This window comes from Cyprinus carpio, chromosome A19 (genome assembly GCF_018340385.1).
Source record: "Cyprinus carpio isolate SPL01 chromosome A19, ASM1834038v1, whole genome shotgun sequence".
NCBI classification, from domain to species: domain Eukaryota; kingdom Metazoa; phylum Chordata; class Actinopteri; order Cypriniformes; family Cyprinidae; genus Cyprinus; species Cyprinus carpio.
The window spans coordinates 20774148-20789966 of NC_056590.1; the positions used below are offsets into that span (position 1 = coordinate 20774148).

Sequence of the window (15819 nt, forward strand, 5' to 3'; positions counted from 1 at the left end):
AAAACAATAGGAGTTATATTAAAAAATGTCCTTGTGTCAGCACTGAAAGCCTCGTAGGCAGTTTAAGTCCTGGCTAATGAAATTTTCCAGATCCCGTCCCTCCTCTCTTTCTTCCACTTCACCTTCTGTTGTCTATCTGTCCTGTTGTAATAAAGGCAAAAAATGCCTTAAATAAATATATATATAAAAAAAATGCCCTGGCTCTTCCAAGCTTCATAAAGGCAGTGAATGGGACTTGAGATTTTAAAGCCCAAAAAAGTACATCCATCCATCATAAAACATTTACTATACACAGCTCTGGGGGGTTAATAAAGGCCTTCTGATGTGTAGAGATGCATTTGTGTAAGAAAAATGTCCATATTTACAACTTTATAAACAGTAATCTAGCTGTTTTGCGCGTGTTCAGGAGAAGCAGAAGAGACTGTTGTGATGAACTTTCAAAAGGTAAGACAATTATAGAATAAAATTGTACATTATCAGCACAGCTAATCAAATTACCATGTGCATTAAAACAGCTAGATTTAGGGGATGTTACCAATTCTCTTTGAGATGATGGACCTATGTGAGAATGAAAAGTTTAAAATAGGCGAGCAGTTTTCATTTCAGAATCATACTTGACTAAATGTTGAAACTTACTAATTATCAAAAATGTATTATATACCACTACTTTATTATAGAAGTAATTGCAGTAAACCTGTACTTGTTAGCTACTGTAGAAGCACTGTGTGGTGGAGGAGCAGTGATGTCACAGGACTGATGTGATGGAGCATCAATTAACCATTTCTCCTGAGTTTTTCATCTTCTTTATCTCACTTTCAGAATCAGAGCTAACTGAAGATTACCTGTGATGAGGCATCACACAATGAGTGTCCGCTCACTGGGTCTTTCCCAGTTCTTTGTGAAAAAGTGCCCAAGTATGATTACATCACATTTTGTTGTTGTAATTTACAGCTATATTTAGTTTGCTTCTGCTGACTATATCAAGCCACTTACGAAGTCTTCAGATGACCCAACACCTGTCAAGAGATGACGCCAACCCTTGAGAGGATTTAAGATGATGCCAATTCTGAATAAATATACAAAACTTTCAAATTTTCCTTGCATTGTTATGATGATGATCACATCATGTAATCATTGCTTTCATGTGTTCATTGTTTCTGCTGAATACATGATGTTAACTAACTGCATGATTTGAACGTTCTTTACCCAAGGTGACTTCAGCCTAAAATATGTTAAGGCAGGTAATGATAGTTGACCACATTAATCCTCAAATATTAGCTTGTTTTCTCTTTTAAAAACAGCATTGATATAACTACATATACATGTTGATGTTTTTTATAAATATTGTAAATAAAGGCATTTATTGACCACTAACTACCAAAAATTGCAGTCCTGTCAGTGTATTCCAACTGCTCATCGTGAACTTCCTGTAACCATCTGAAAGGGATAATTCCCCCAAAAAATGAAAATTACCCCTTGATTTACTCGCCCTCAAACCATGCTAGGTGTATATGAATATCATCTTTCAGACGAATACAGTCTGAGTAATATTAAAAATGCCCTGGCTCTTCCAAGCTTTATAATAGCAGTGAATGGGGGTTGAGATTCAATAGTCCAGTATAAGTCCAATAAAGTGTGTCCATTCATCATAAAAAAAGTAGGCTACTCCACGTGGCTCTTGGGGGTTAATAAAGGCCTTCTTAAGCGAATCTTTGTGTTTTTGTAAGAAAACATCCATATTTAAAACCTTATAAACCATTATCTCTAGCTTTGGCTTCAGGGGGCCTTTATTAACCCCCCAGAGCCATGTGGAGGACTTTTTTTAAGATGGATGGACACACTTTATTGGACTTCTATTGGACTGAATCTCAACCCCCATTCACTGCCGTTATAAAGCTTGGAAAAGCCAGGACATGTTTTAATATAACTCCTATTGGATTCGTCTGAAAAAAGAACGTCATATACACCTAGGATGGCTTGAGGGTGAGTAAATCATGGTGTAAGTGTAATTTTTGGATGAACTGTCCCTTGAAGTCTACGTGAAACACGTGACGATCCAGCATTTTGAACTTCCGTTGGCGCTCTCGCTATCTCTCAGTGGCTCTGGTTTAAAGCAAAGGAAAACCTCGTGAAGAAGAGAATTGTTTTTTTAGCTATCCTCTACATTTTATTAGTCCTAAAATGGTGTTTTCGTGTGTATATCCGGGATGCTTCAACATAGCTAAACCCTTAAGATTACGTGCGCGGACATTAAAGGGAGATAAACCTTTATCATTTCACACATTCCCTATCAATAATCCTGAGCGATTGAAGTTATGGCTGCTGGCTATTCGCTGGGATGTAAATACACCCATGGAAAAAGTCACTAGACGCGTGCTGTGCAGTGAACATTTCAGTTCCGAGGATTATCAAGAAGAGAAGGGAAAGTCAAGGCGGCTGAAATCATCAGCTGTGCCGCTGCCTGCGGTGTTGTTTCAGCCAAATGAGGTATGCTATAATACATGCAACCATACTGTAATATGATTGTTATATTAAGTTTTGAAGTAAACGCTTATGTAACGATTGTAAGTCTTTTTTAAATTATTTTTTTAATCTCTAAACGCAATTTAAAATTTGCAACTATATGGTGGATTGTTGTACACAAGGGATCCTTAGTGTTTTCCCACAGACTTACAATCTCTTTGTGGTGGCACTTCTCTCAATGTAGGGGATGGGACGATTGTTTTGTTTTGTATTATAATACTAAAGATAATGCTCCAATGAAAATTTTTCTTATTGCTTAGTACTTAATTTACATAAACGTCCCCCAAGTACAGTTTTTAAATTTTTTTTTTAAATGTTCTTATTAAATAATAAAAAACTTTATTAAGAAAAAGGATGTCAAAAGTATAGTATTTATTTAAAGCATAACCCTGTGTTTGTTTTTAAAAAATATGGGTCGATTTTATAGATTTTCTGTGAGTGACACTTCTTGGGTATTCTCTTTCAAACAGCTTATGTCTACACCAGGGGTCACCAAACTCGGTCCTGGAGGGCCGGTGTCCTGCAGAGTTTAGTTCCAACCCTAATTAAACACACCTGAACCAGCTGATCAAACTCTAACTAGGTATACAGGTGCTGGTCATATAATTAGAATATCATCAAAAAGTTGATTTATTTTATTAATTCCATTCAAAAAGTGAAACTTGTATATTATATTTATTCATTACAGACAGACTGATAAATTTCAAATGTTTATTTCTTTTAATTTTGATGATCATAACTGACAACTAAGGAAAATCCCAAATTCAGTATTCAGAAAATTAGAATATAACTTAAGACCAATACAAAGAAAGGATTTTTAGAAATCTTGGCCAACTGAAAAGTATAAAATGAAAAGTATGAGCATGTACAGCACTCAATACTTAGTTGGGGCTCCTTTTGCCTGAAATACTGCAGCAATGCGGCGTGGCATGGAGTCAATCAGTCTGTGGCACTGCTCAGGTGTTATGAGAGCCCAGGTTGCTCTTATAGTGGCCTTCAGCTCTTCTGCATTGTTGGGTCTGGCATATCACATCTTCCTCTTCACAATACCCCATAGATTTTTCTATGGGGTTAAGGTCAGGCGAGTTTGCTGGCCAATTAAGAACAGGGATACCATGGTCCTTAAACCAGGTACTGGAAGCTTTGGCACAGTGTGTGCAGGTGCCAAATCCTGTTGGAAAATGAAATCTGCATCTCCATAAAGTTGGTCAGAAGCAGGAAGCATGAAGTGCTCTAAAACTTCCCTGCTATACGGCTGTGTTGACCTTGGACCTCAGAAAACACAGTGGACCAACACCAGCAGATGACATGGCACAGCAAACCAACACTGACTGTGGAAACTTTACACTAGACCTCAAACAATGTGGATTGTGTGCCTCTCCTCTCTTCCTCCAGACTCTGGGACCCTGATATCCAAAGGAAATGCAAAATTTACTTTCATCAGAGCACATAATTTTGGACTACTCAGCAGCAGTCCAGTCCTTTTTGAAACGAGACGCTTCTGACGCTGTCTGTTGTTCAAGAGTGGCTTGACACAAGGAATGCGACAGCTGAAACCCACGTCTTGCACGTCCTTGTGTAGTGGTTCTTGAAGCACTTACTCCAGCTGCAGTCCACTTTTTGTGAATCTCCCTCACATTTTTGAATGGGTTTTGTTTCACAATCTTCTCCAGGGTGCGGTTATCCCTATTGCTTGTACACTTTTTTTTCTACCACATCTTTTCCTTCCCTTCGCCTCTCTATTAATGTGCTTGGACACAGAGCTCTGTGAACAGCCAGCCTCCTTTGCAATGACCTGTTGTGTCTTGCCCTCCTTGTGCAAGGTGTTAACTGTCGTCTTTTGGACAACTGTCAATTCAGCAGTCTTCCCCATGATTCTGTAGCCTACAGAACTAGACTGAGAGACCATTTAAAGGGTTTGCAAGTCTTTTGAGTTAATAAACTGATTAGAGTGTGGCACCATGTGTCTTCAATTTTGAACCTATTCAGATATACTGAATTTGGGATTTTCCTTAGTTGTCAGTTATAAACATCAAAATTAAAAGAAATAAACACTTGAAATCTATCAGTCTGTCTGTAATGAATAAATATAATATACAAGTTTCACTTTTTGAATGGAATTAGTGAAATCAACTTTTTGATGATATTCTAATTATATGACCAGCACCTGTACTTGAAACCTCCAGGCAGATGTGTTTAGGCAAGTTGGAGCTAAACTCTGCAGGACACCGGCCCTCTAGGACCGAGTTTGGTGACCCCTGGTCTACACCATAGACTGTATAAAAACATGGACGTAGTGTTCGTGACGTCACCCATAGACTCCTGAAGAACGGTTTTGAAGCTCAAAGTGTGCAGAGCGGGCCGTCGCCATCTTGGCAGCGCGTCACCGCGCGACTCTCCCGGATAATCAAAAATGGGCAAAAAGGCAGGAGCTGTTTGCTGAAGCAACGCCCACCTAGCGCGACGGCATTGTCAGCAGCATCAATCCACCTGTCACTCACGTGGCCACACCCTTAATAATGCAGAACTTTAAGGCTTAATATAATTTAAACGGATGAGTTATAAAAAAATTCACCCCCCTCACAGTTGTCATGAAGGCCAAAATTAGCTATATAAACCAAAAAAAAATTTTTGCACCAGGCTGTAAACATGTTTTTTTTTTTCTGCTGTAGAGTTGGCCATTTTAACATGGGGAGTCTACGGGATTGACTCCCTTCTGCAGCCAGCCTCTAGTGGCCAGTCGATGAATTACAGTTTTAGTCACTTCCTTATTGGCTTCACGAGAGAGAGCAGGAGGTTGCCACTCGGTCTACACTGAAGCCCCGTTCACACCGCCAGCAACTTTTTCACTGCTTGTCGCTTGTGGCCACTGGGCGTTCTCACTACTGGTTGCCTAGTTACTCTGTAACTCTCTACTACAGTAGATGAGAGACATGCTCTCTACTGACTTCACTCCCATTGGTTGTCTCTCGCGAAATTCGCTGCTTATTTGCATAAAGTTGAAGAATTCTGAACTTTTGTCACTTGATTCGCATCACTTGACACGCCCACATTACTTCGCCAACGGTCACTGTTGCTCGTGTGGCCGGAAGTCGCCAGCTCTCCATTGGAAATTAATGGGATTATGTGTCTGTCGCTGTGTGTCACTGGTGGTGTGGGCCAGTCCTCCTCTAGCCAGACATAACCAGCATGGTGTGGTTTAATTTTAGGCTGCAACATATGTCGGATTGAGCAGAGGACTCGTCTGGTTCCCTTGGTATTGTCCCAATGGGCGTCTAGTTGACAAGGTCTTCGCAGTGGATCTGTCTCTGGGGCTCATCTAGTTGACATGGTGTCATGGCTGTAGAGGTCATCTCCAGGTGCTGATCCACCATCTGGTCTAGATAGAGGCTGGATCTGGGTAACTGCAGTGACCATATAATCTGGATATGGACTGGATCAGGGAGCAAAACCCTCTACGTTACCAACCTTTGACCGGAATCGCTTGTTAACTTTTAAATATAGGCTTGTTCGAGATGCATCGGCACGTCTGTGTATGACATCAAAGTACCACGAGAGCAATTCAAAAGCATAAAGAGTCATCTGCTCTCTAGTTGCTCTTGCAGTACTTTGATTTCATATGCTGATCGATCTGTGCATCACCGGTACATCTCGAACAAGCCTAATGGTTTCTTTTCAAACTGCTGTCTGTAGTGGAAGCTCAGTCTACTGATGTCATAGGTTCCCTTGTTCGAGACCAGCAAGGTTTCAGGGCTGGTTCGGAACCTAGATTTTTTTTGAGTGGAAAAGCATGGCCCAGTTCCCAATTGACCTATCGGTAAGCTCCGCCCCCCTTAGTTACTGTTGCTTACTTGGACAAACAAGCGGAGTTGCTAACTGTCTTACAATGACAGCTGTCAATGTGAAAACCTTGTCCCAAGATGCTTTTGATGAATTTTGGACACAGAAGGACCTCCATTCAAGTGGGACTTAAATATAACATGGAGGGATTGAGGTAAAATATTTTAAAATAAATATGGTAGGTAACAAGATGATTAATTTGGAAGCAAGGTTTTACAGATCACAATGCAAGCGGGAGAAGCCTATTTATGGTTGTCACGATCACAGATGACAGCATCTTGGATTTATGTACCACAGGGTAAGATTAAACTAATTTACATTTAACCAGTTTGATATGGAGAGGCACTGAAATGTAGACCTTCATTTATGTGTTTTTACCTACACTACATGACATAAGAACAGTTAGCTATTTAGATTTGTACATTAGCATGGACTCACTAACTTTAACGTTACCTAGTTTTAGCCAGAGATACCTTGCAGCACATGATGACATTAAGGTTTTCATTTAGTCATTTAGCAGATGCTTTTATCCAAAGCGACTTGCAAATGAGGACAATGGAAGCAATCAAAATCAACAAAAGAGCAATGATATACAAGTGCTATAACAAGTCTCAGTTAGCTTAACGCAGTGCACATAGCAAGGGCTTTTAAATAAAATAAATAAAAATAAAACTGATAGAATAGAAAAAGAATAGAGCAAGCTAGTGTTAGAGGTCTTTTTTTTATTAATTGTAGAATAAATGAAAAGAAAACGCATAGAATACAAAAAGATTAGAAAGCTAGTTAGATTTTTTTTTAAGAATAGAATTTGAATAGTGAGTGCTAAAGTTAGAGGGTCAAATAAAGATGGAAGAGATGTGATTTTAGCCGATTCTTGAAGATGGCTAAGGACTCAGCTGCTCAGATTGAGTTGGGCAGGTCATTCCACCAGGAGGGAACATTTAATTTAAAAGTCTGTAAAAGTGACTTTGTGCTTCTTTGGGATGGCACAATCAAGCAACGTTCACTTGCCAGTGGTGGTTATAGGCAAACATCAATGCCTTGAATTTTATGCGAGCAGCTATTGGTAGCCAGTGCAAATTGATAAACAGAAGTGTGATGTGTATTCTTTTCAGCTCATTAAAAATTAATCTTTCTGCCGCGTTCTGGATTAATTGTAAACGTTTGATGGAACTGGCTGGAAGACCTGCCAAGAGAGCATTGCAATAGTCCAGCCTGGACAGAAAAAGAGCTTGAACAAGGAGTTGTGCAGCATGTTCCGAAAGAAAGGGCCTGATCTTCTTGATGTTGAATAAAGCAAATGTGCAGGACCGGACAGTTTTAGCAATGTGGTCTGAGAAAGTCAGCTGATCATCCATCATAACTCCAATGTTTCTGGCTGTTTTTGAAGGAGTTATGGTTGATGTGCCTAACTGGATGGTGAAATTGTGATGAAACGATGTGTTTGTTGAAACCACAAGCAGTTCTGTCTTGGCAAGGTTGAGTTGAAGGTGATGGTCATTCATCCAGCAAGAAATGTCTGTTAGACAAGCTGAGATGCGAGCAGCTACTGTCGAATCATCAGGATGGAATGAGAGGTAGAATTGAGTGTCATCAGCATAGCAGTGGTATGAAAAGCCATGTTTCTGAATGACAGAACCTAATGATGCCATGTAGACAAAGAAGAGAAGTGGTCCAAGAACTGAGCCCTGAGGCACCCCAAGTAGTTAGATGTTGCGACTTGGACAACTCACCTCTCCAAGATACTTTGAAGGACCTATCTGATAGGTAAGACTCAAACCACTGGAGTGCGGTTCCTGAGATGCCCTTTGCCAGTAGGGATGACAGGAGGATCTGGTGGTTGATCTGTCCATGTCAAAAGCAGCGGACAGATCAAGCAAGATAAGTATTGAAGATTTGGATTCCGCTCTTGCCAGTCTTAGGGCTTAAACAATTGAGAGCAAGGCATACTCAGTTGAATGTACACTTCTGAAGCCAGATTGGTTGCTGTCAAGGAGGTTGTTCTGTGTGAGAAAGGCAGAGACTGAGAAACACAGCTCGTTCAAGTGTTTTTGCAATGAAAGGAAGAAGGGAAACTGGTCTGTAGTTCTCTAAAAGAAATGGTTTGAGGGTGGGTTTCTTAAGTAGTGGAGTTATACGAGCCTGTCTAACTGTTGAGGGAAAAATACCAGTGTGGAGGGATATGTTAATGATGTGAGTGAGTGCAGGTACAACTGCAGGAGAAATGGCTTGAAGGAGATGAGATGGAATAGGATCAAGTGGACAAGAAGTAGGATGATTAGAAAGGATGAGTTTGGAGACTTCTGCCTCAGTGAGTGAAGAGAAGGATGTGAATGAGTGTATGTTTGCTGGTAAGATGTGCTTGATGGATTGGGGTGTGGAAAAAATTGTGCACTGATGTTTATAAATTTATTAATGAAAATCATGGCAAAGTCATCAGCTATTAGAGTTGATGCAGGAGGGGAAAGAGGGGGACAAAGGAGCAAGGAAAATGTTTTAAAAAGCATGCCAGAGTTAGACGAATTGTTAATTTTGTTATGATAGTATGTTCTTTTAGCAGTGGAGACATTAGCAGAGAAGGAAGAGAGGAGTGACTGATACACATTAAGGTCAGTAGTATTTTTTGGATTTGTGCCACACCCTTTCAGCAGCTCTAAGCTTAGAAAGATGTTCGCATAGAACATCAGATAACCAAGGGGCAGAAGGGGTGGTACGGGCTGGCCTGGAAGACAAGGGGCAAATAGTGTCTAAACAAGATGTAAGAGTAGAGCAGAAAGTATCAGTAGCACTGTTAGCATCAAAAGATGTTAACAGTTTAGGGGAAGAAAGCGAAGATGAAACCATAGCAGATAGCCGAGAGGGTGAGAGTGAGCATAGGTTACGTCGAAAGATGACATGTGGAGGGGTAAGTGATGTGTCAGGGACCATGTTGAGGTTAAGAGTGAGGAGAAAGTGATCCAAGGTGTGCAGTGGAGTAACCAGTACATGATCAGTGGAGCAGTGTCGTGTGTAAATAAGGTCCAGTTGGTTGCCTGATTTGTGAGTAGCAGTAGTTGACACTTGGTTGAGATCAAAAGAGGCAAGCAGAGTGTGGAAATCTGCAGATTGAGGTTTCTCTAGGTGGATGTTAAAGTCTCCAAACATAACTAGGGCTGTACCATCCTCGGGAAAGGTTGAGATCAGCACATCTAATTCATCCAAAAAGTTACCTAGTGGTCCTGGGGGTCAATAAACAACTACAAAATGGATTTTAAGAGGGTAGGTAACAGCAACTGAATGAGAATCAAAGGAGCTGTTGATACCCAAAGAAGGTAAAGGATTGAATTTCCAATCATTAGAGATAAGCAGACCAGTACCTCCACCTCTTCCAGTCAAACGAGGGGAGTGGGAAAATGAGAAATTATTGGAGAGTGCTGCAGGTGTAGCAGTGTCCTCTGGTTTGGGCCATGAGATGTAGCTTTGAATGCGTAATAATAGAAGTAATGAAATCGGCTTTGTTTACAGCAGACTTGCAATTCCAGAGACCAATAGAAAAAGAAAGTAGTGTATTAGCAGACATAGGCAAAGTGTGCAGGTTGTTAGGATTGCGCTGCCTACAGTGTGTGATGCGTTGTTTGCGAGTGGTAGTGATAGTAGGGATCTGGAAACACACAGTATGTTGTGCTTGAGCAGTTGAAAATTGTAACTTAGTCATGAGAGCATGACAACCAGAAAATGAACGATTTTTCATTGGGATTGGGGTTGAACATTTGCTCTGTTTTGTTTGGGTTTAGGAAATGGAATAAAATAAATTCCATTGCCCATCCTCTCAGGATACCTGGAATCAGTGTTACAAGTGCACATCGTTTTTCCATTTTTGTAGCATAACAGCTTCCAGTGTTTCTCTATGGCGCTGAAACCTAAAGATGTCCAAGTTCCACTCCCCATGCAACTGATACTCAACTGCCATTGTCTCATTTGCATTCGAGGGGAGGGGCTTACGGATAGATCAATTGGGCTCCGGCACCAGTCCCAGTGGAAAAGCGGTGTAGATGGCTAAGCTGACCTCGGAATAAAAATGAAACGGACTAATATTAGCATTGATGCCATTCTTCTTACGTAGTAACAAGTACATCAGGTGTTATGGGAAATGTTCCCAGTTCCGGTTGACCTAATTAATCCAGCCTAACAATCCTTTAACGGATCTGAATTATAGAAAAGTGATTGTGTGTTTTGAGTATGCCAGGTTAAAGAGATGGGTCTTTAATCGAGATTTAAACTGACAGAGTGTGTCTGCCTCCCGAACAACAATCTGTTTCAGAGTTTTAGTGCTAAATAGGAAAAGGATCTGCCACCCGCAGTTAATTTTGATATTCTAGGTATTATCAGTTGGACAGAGTTTTGAGATCACAGTGGATGTTAAGGACTATAGTGTGATATGAGCTCGCTCGAGTACTTAGGAGCTAAATTATTCAAGGCTTTATAAGTTATTAGCAAGATGTATATGAAGTTCCAAAGGGAGCCAGTGCAGTGTTGACAGAACCGGGCTAATATGGTCATACTTCCTGGTTCTAGTAAGAACTCTAGCTACTGCATTTTGGACCAGCTGGAGTTTAAGCAGCCCGCAGAGCAACCACCAAATAAAGCATTACAATAATCTAACCTTGATGTCATGAACGCATGAATTAAAGGAATAGTTCACCCAAAAATGAAAATTACCCCATAATTCACTCAACTTTGGTCCGATAATTAACACCTCTGTTTTGTTTTTCAGAGTTTAGCAGTAGGAAATCACTAGTCATTCAGTTTTTTATATCAGCTATGCATTATGTTAGTTTTGCGAATTGGTAAGTTTTGTCAGGCCGCGAAGGATTTCATCAGGGCGTAGAATTGTTTGCTTGTTTATTTGTTTGTTATTATTTTATGCATTTGATACTGTTTATTTTCTTTCAGATTTGTGTGTGTGTGTTGTGATTACTCTTTTCTTAAATGGAGTTAACTGATAAATTTTAACTGTGTTAAATAATGTGTTTTGTGTTGCCCCCTGTGTGTGTAATGGACTAGTCCTTGTAGCATATACAGGTCCTTCTCAAAAAATTAGCATATTGTGATAAAAGTTCATTATTTTCCATAATGTAATGATAAAATTAAACTTTCATATATTTTAGATTCATTGCACACCAACTGAAATATTTCAGGTCTTTTATTGTTGTAATACTGATGATTTTGGCATACAGCTCATGAAAACCCAAAATTCCTATCTCAAAAAATTAGCATATCATGAAAAGGTTCTCTAAACGAGCTATTAACCTAATCATCTGAATCAACTAATTAACTCTAAACACCTGCAAAAGATTCCTGAGGCTTTTAAAAACTCCCAGCCTGGTTCATTACTCAAAACCGCAATCATGGGTAAGACTGCCGACCTGACTGCTGTCCAGAAGGCCATCATTCACACCCTCAAGTGAGAGGGTAAGACACAGAAAGAAATTTCTGAACGAATAGGCTGTTCCCAGAGTGCTGTATCAAGGCACCTCAGTGGGAAGTCTGTGGGAAGGAAAAAGTGTGGCAAAAAATGCTGCACAACGAGAAAAGGTGACCGGACCCTGAGGAAGATTGTGGAGAAGGACCGATTCCAGACCTTGGGGGACCTGCGGAAGCAGTGGACTGAGTCTGGAGTAGAAACATCCAGAGCCACCGTGCACAGGCGTGTGCTTTTGAACCAGAAACAGCGGCAGAAGCGCCTGACCTGGGCTACAGAGAAGCAGCACTGGACTGTTGCTCAGTGGTCCAAAGTACTTTTTTTCGTATGAAAGCAAATTTTGCATGTCATTCAGAAATCAAGGTGCCAGAGTCTGGAGGAAGACTGGGGAGAAGGAAATGCCAAAATGCCTGAAGTCCAGTGTCAAGTACCCACAGTCAGTGATGGTCTGGGGTGCCATGTCAGCTGCTGGTGTTGGTCCACTGTGTTTTATCAAGGGCAGGGTCAATACAGCTAGCTATCAGGAGATTCTGGAGCATTCATGCGTCCATCTGCTGAAAAGCTTTATGGAGATGAAGATTTTGTTTTTCAGCACGACCTGGCACCTGCTCACAGTGCCAAAACCACTGGTAAATGGTTTACTGACCATGGTATTACTGTGCTCAATTGGCCTGCCAACTCTCCTGACCTGAACCCCATAGAGAATCTGTGGAATATTGTGAAGAGAAAGTTGAGAGACGCAAGACCCAACACTCTGGATGAGCTTAAGGCCGCTATCGAAGCATCCTGGGCCTCCATAACACCTCAGCAGTGCCACAGGCTGATTGCCTCCATGCCACGCCGCATTGAAGCAGTCATTTCTGCAAAAGGATTCCCGACCAAGTATTGAGTGCATCACTGAACATAATTATTTGAAGGTTGACTTTTTTTGTATTAAAAACACTTTTTCTTTTATTGGTCGGATGAAATATGCTAATTTTTTGAGATAGGAATTTTGGGTTTTCATGAGCTGTATGCCAAAATCATCAGTATTAAAACAATAAAAGACCTGACATATTTCAGTTGGTGTGCAATGAATCTAAAATATATGAAAGTTTAATTTTATCATTACATTATGGAAAATAATGAACTTTTATCACAATATGCTAATTTTTTGAGAAGGACCTGTATAAATGTCACTTGTGTTTCATTTGGGGTGTTATGCTTGTAAGGTTATGATTTCTTTGTTTAGTTGACTCTTTTTGTTTGGCCCAGGTTTGGATTTATTTAGATTCAGATTTGGAGTTTTCTCAATTTGATTTGTAACTTGGTTTTGATACTTATTTTATACTTATTTCTTTCTTTTGATCAATTATTTCAGTTTAATTAAAATAAATTAGTGATTTCAAAAATTGTATGTGTAGAGTAAGATTTGTGAAAAAGAACTTGCCAGCCCAATAGAAAGATCCACAATCAGAAAGACATATTTGTGAAGGCGTGAATCAATGTGCATAGAATGTTTTGTAAAGGTGTAGACTTACTTTGACTAACTTATTTTTTATTTAATGTTAATGCATTTAACCAACATTAACGCACAATTTAATGCTACACGTTTTTATATGTAGATATCTGTGTAATATGTCTGACTGTGAATATGTGTAGTTCATGCAGTGATGGTTGTGTATATTTTATATGGCAGACCTATTATAGGTTTGGATGTTTTTTTTTTTTTTTAGGCATTTATTACTGCAAAATTAAAGGCTGATAACTTGTGCTTTGTGATTATAAAGACTGAGTGAATGTAGGCTGTAGTTCTGGTGGATGAAGGGCCCTTCAAGACTCGAGGCAAAGCCCAGGGGGCCCTTACAGTCACACTGATCTATACCATTACTGTAATCAACAGACTCAGGCAAATGGTCCTGTGTGCATTCCCAAGAGTCTTTAAAAAAAAAAAAAAAAAAAACAATGAACATTGAAAGGCAATAATAACAAATCAGTTACTCAACTCTACTAGGGGAAAAAAATACAATAATATTAAAAATAAAAATGGAAAAATAAAGAAAAGATTTAAAAAATCATATTTCTAATCAGGTAATATACATTTTGGTGCATTATAATCATTCATATTTTAAATCTAAAGGTAAAAAAAAATATTTCTCATTTCTTTTGATTTATACAGTAAAATTAGGATTTTTTTTCAATTACCATTTATAATTGTGGATAAAGAACTAAGAATGTTCTCGTTTCCCTCTTTGCAGAAAGACATCTTCACAAAACTTTGCGTTCACAAGAGTCTGGCGCTCAAGCTTTCTGTCGCATGATTACGTATGCGCGATAGCAAAATCTCGCGTGAACTGACGCCATTGTTGTTTACAGAGAGGGAGGAGGCTTGTGCAGAAGGTGGCTTGTTTTTAGTAATTTTTTTGTAACGTTAATTGTATTGTTCCTCAAAATGGTGCTTACGTGTGCTTATCCTGGATGCCGCAACCTATTTAAAAGCGTAAGACTACGCGCGTCAACTCAAACTGGAAAATTGACTTTTCACCGATTCCCAACGTTTGAGCCAGATCGACTGCATTTATGGTTGCTTGCTCTTCAGATGGATATTAACACACCCATGAGGTTACTCAAAGTATGGAGGGTCTGCAGTGAACATTTTTCCTCTGATGATTTCAAAGCCATCAGCGGGAATCAAGTCTTACTCAAATCATCAGCGGTGCCCATGTTTGTTTCACAACGAGCTGAGGTATGTAAACCTGACAGATCATCAGCAGCTGGGTCAGGAGCGAAACGCGTCAGTTCACGCGTGATTTTGCTACCTCGCAGACTCTTGATAAAGTGAAAATAACAGAAAATGTTAATTTTGGGGTGAACTATTCCTTCAACTAACAAGGCAATCAAGAGTATATATTGAATTTGTAATTTATTTGTAACAACTGGGTCTGATAGAGATAGTTCACCTAATTTTCCAGGTCTAGAAATCACACTTACTAAAATTGATTTTTCAAGGCAAGATAAAAAAAAAATAACTAAATAAATAATATAAAAATTGTTGTGGGGTGATTTAGATAGGAAAGAAATGCTTTTTGTTTTAGTTGTTTTGGCTTATTTTTTTTGTTTTTAGTTTCATTTAAAATCATTGTAAAAAATGTTAGTTCATCCAAAAATGAAAATGCTGTAATTAATTACTAACCCTCATGTCGTTGCAAGCCTGTAAGACCTTCATTCATCTATGGAACACAAATCAAGATTTTTTTTTTATGAAATCCGAGAGCTTGGACATCGTTAAAATAGTCAATGTGACATCAGTGGTTCAACCATACTTTTACAAAGCTATGAGAATACTTTTTGTGCACGAAGAAGAAAAAAAAAAGACTTTATTCAAGAATGTCTTCTAATGATGGACAAATGAAGCCTCGTGAAGCACTGAGGCTTTCCTCTGACTGTTCCAGGAAAAGAGTCAAAGCTTCGAGAGTGTCAAAACAGTGGCATCTTCTTCTTTTACTGTTTATTGGTGGTTGGCAGACTATCTTATTAGCCGTAGCTACGCCATAGGTTGTGCGTAGTATGTGGCGTAGCCTGACGTGCACCTCTCCAAAAATGACACAGTATGTCAAATCTAGGCAGACTGCAAGCACTGTGATTGGTCTGCTAGTACCCCTCCCTCCGTATGTATTTGAGTTTTGTGTTTTGCACTTTAATATATTTTAATGTTACAAAATAAAACAAAGCAAAGAACAAGTTTCTTTTTAAATAAATTATCTGTTCTTTGATATTTACTTGCCACCATCACGGCTGATGCTTCTCAGACAAGCTTCTTCTTCATCTTTTGCCGTGGTCTGCGGGTTACACAAGGAACATGCCCGTGGACACTGCAGACTAGCGGTTTGCATGTGTACTGCACGTCGACGCGGACAACGACGCAGAAGTGTAAATGAAAACTGACGCACATCCTACGGCGTATGTCCGATGCAGAAGTGTATTATAGACAATACATAATTACATACACTTTACAG

The 15819-nt window shown here is 39.5% G+C and overlaps 1 protein-coding gene across 2 annotated transcripts in view; it reads left to right on the forward strand.

Annotated features, from left to right (window-relative positions):
* Nucleotides 1-2088: 2088 nt before the first annotated feature.
* The window catches only part of LOC109111767 (zinc finger MYM-type protein 4-like), a 29796-nt gene continuing 16065 nt past the window's right edge, over nucleotides 2089-15819 (forward strand). Inside the window, exon 1 of one of the 2 annotated variants that reach the window (XM_042776955.1) lies at nucleotides 2089-2487. In XM_042776955.1, coding sequence (XP_042632889.1) covers nucleotides 2182-2487 — 306 coding nt within the window. In that variant the 5' untranslated portion in view covers nucleotides 2089-2181. Of the gene's footprint in view, nucleotides 2488-14114; nucleotides 14550-15819 lie in introns of those variants that run through there. The other variant, XM_042776957.1, reaches the window with a different exon arrangement.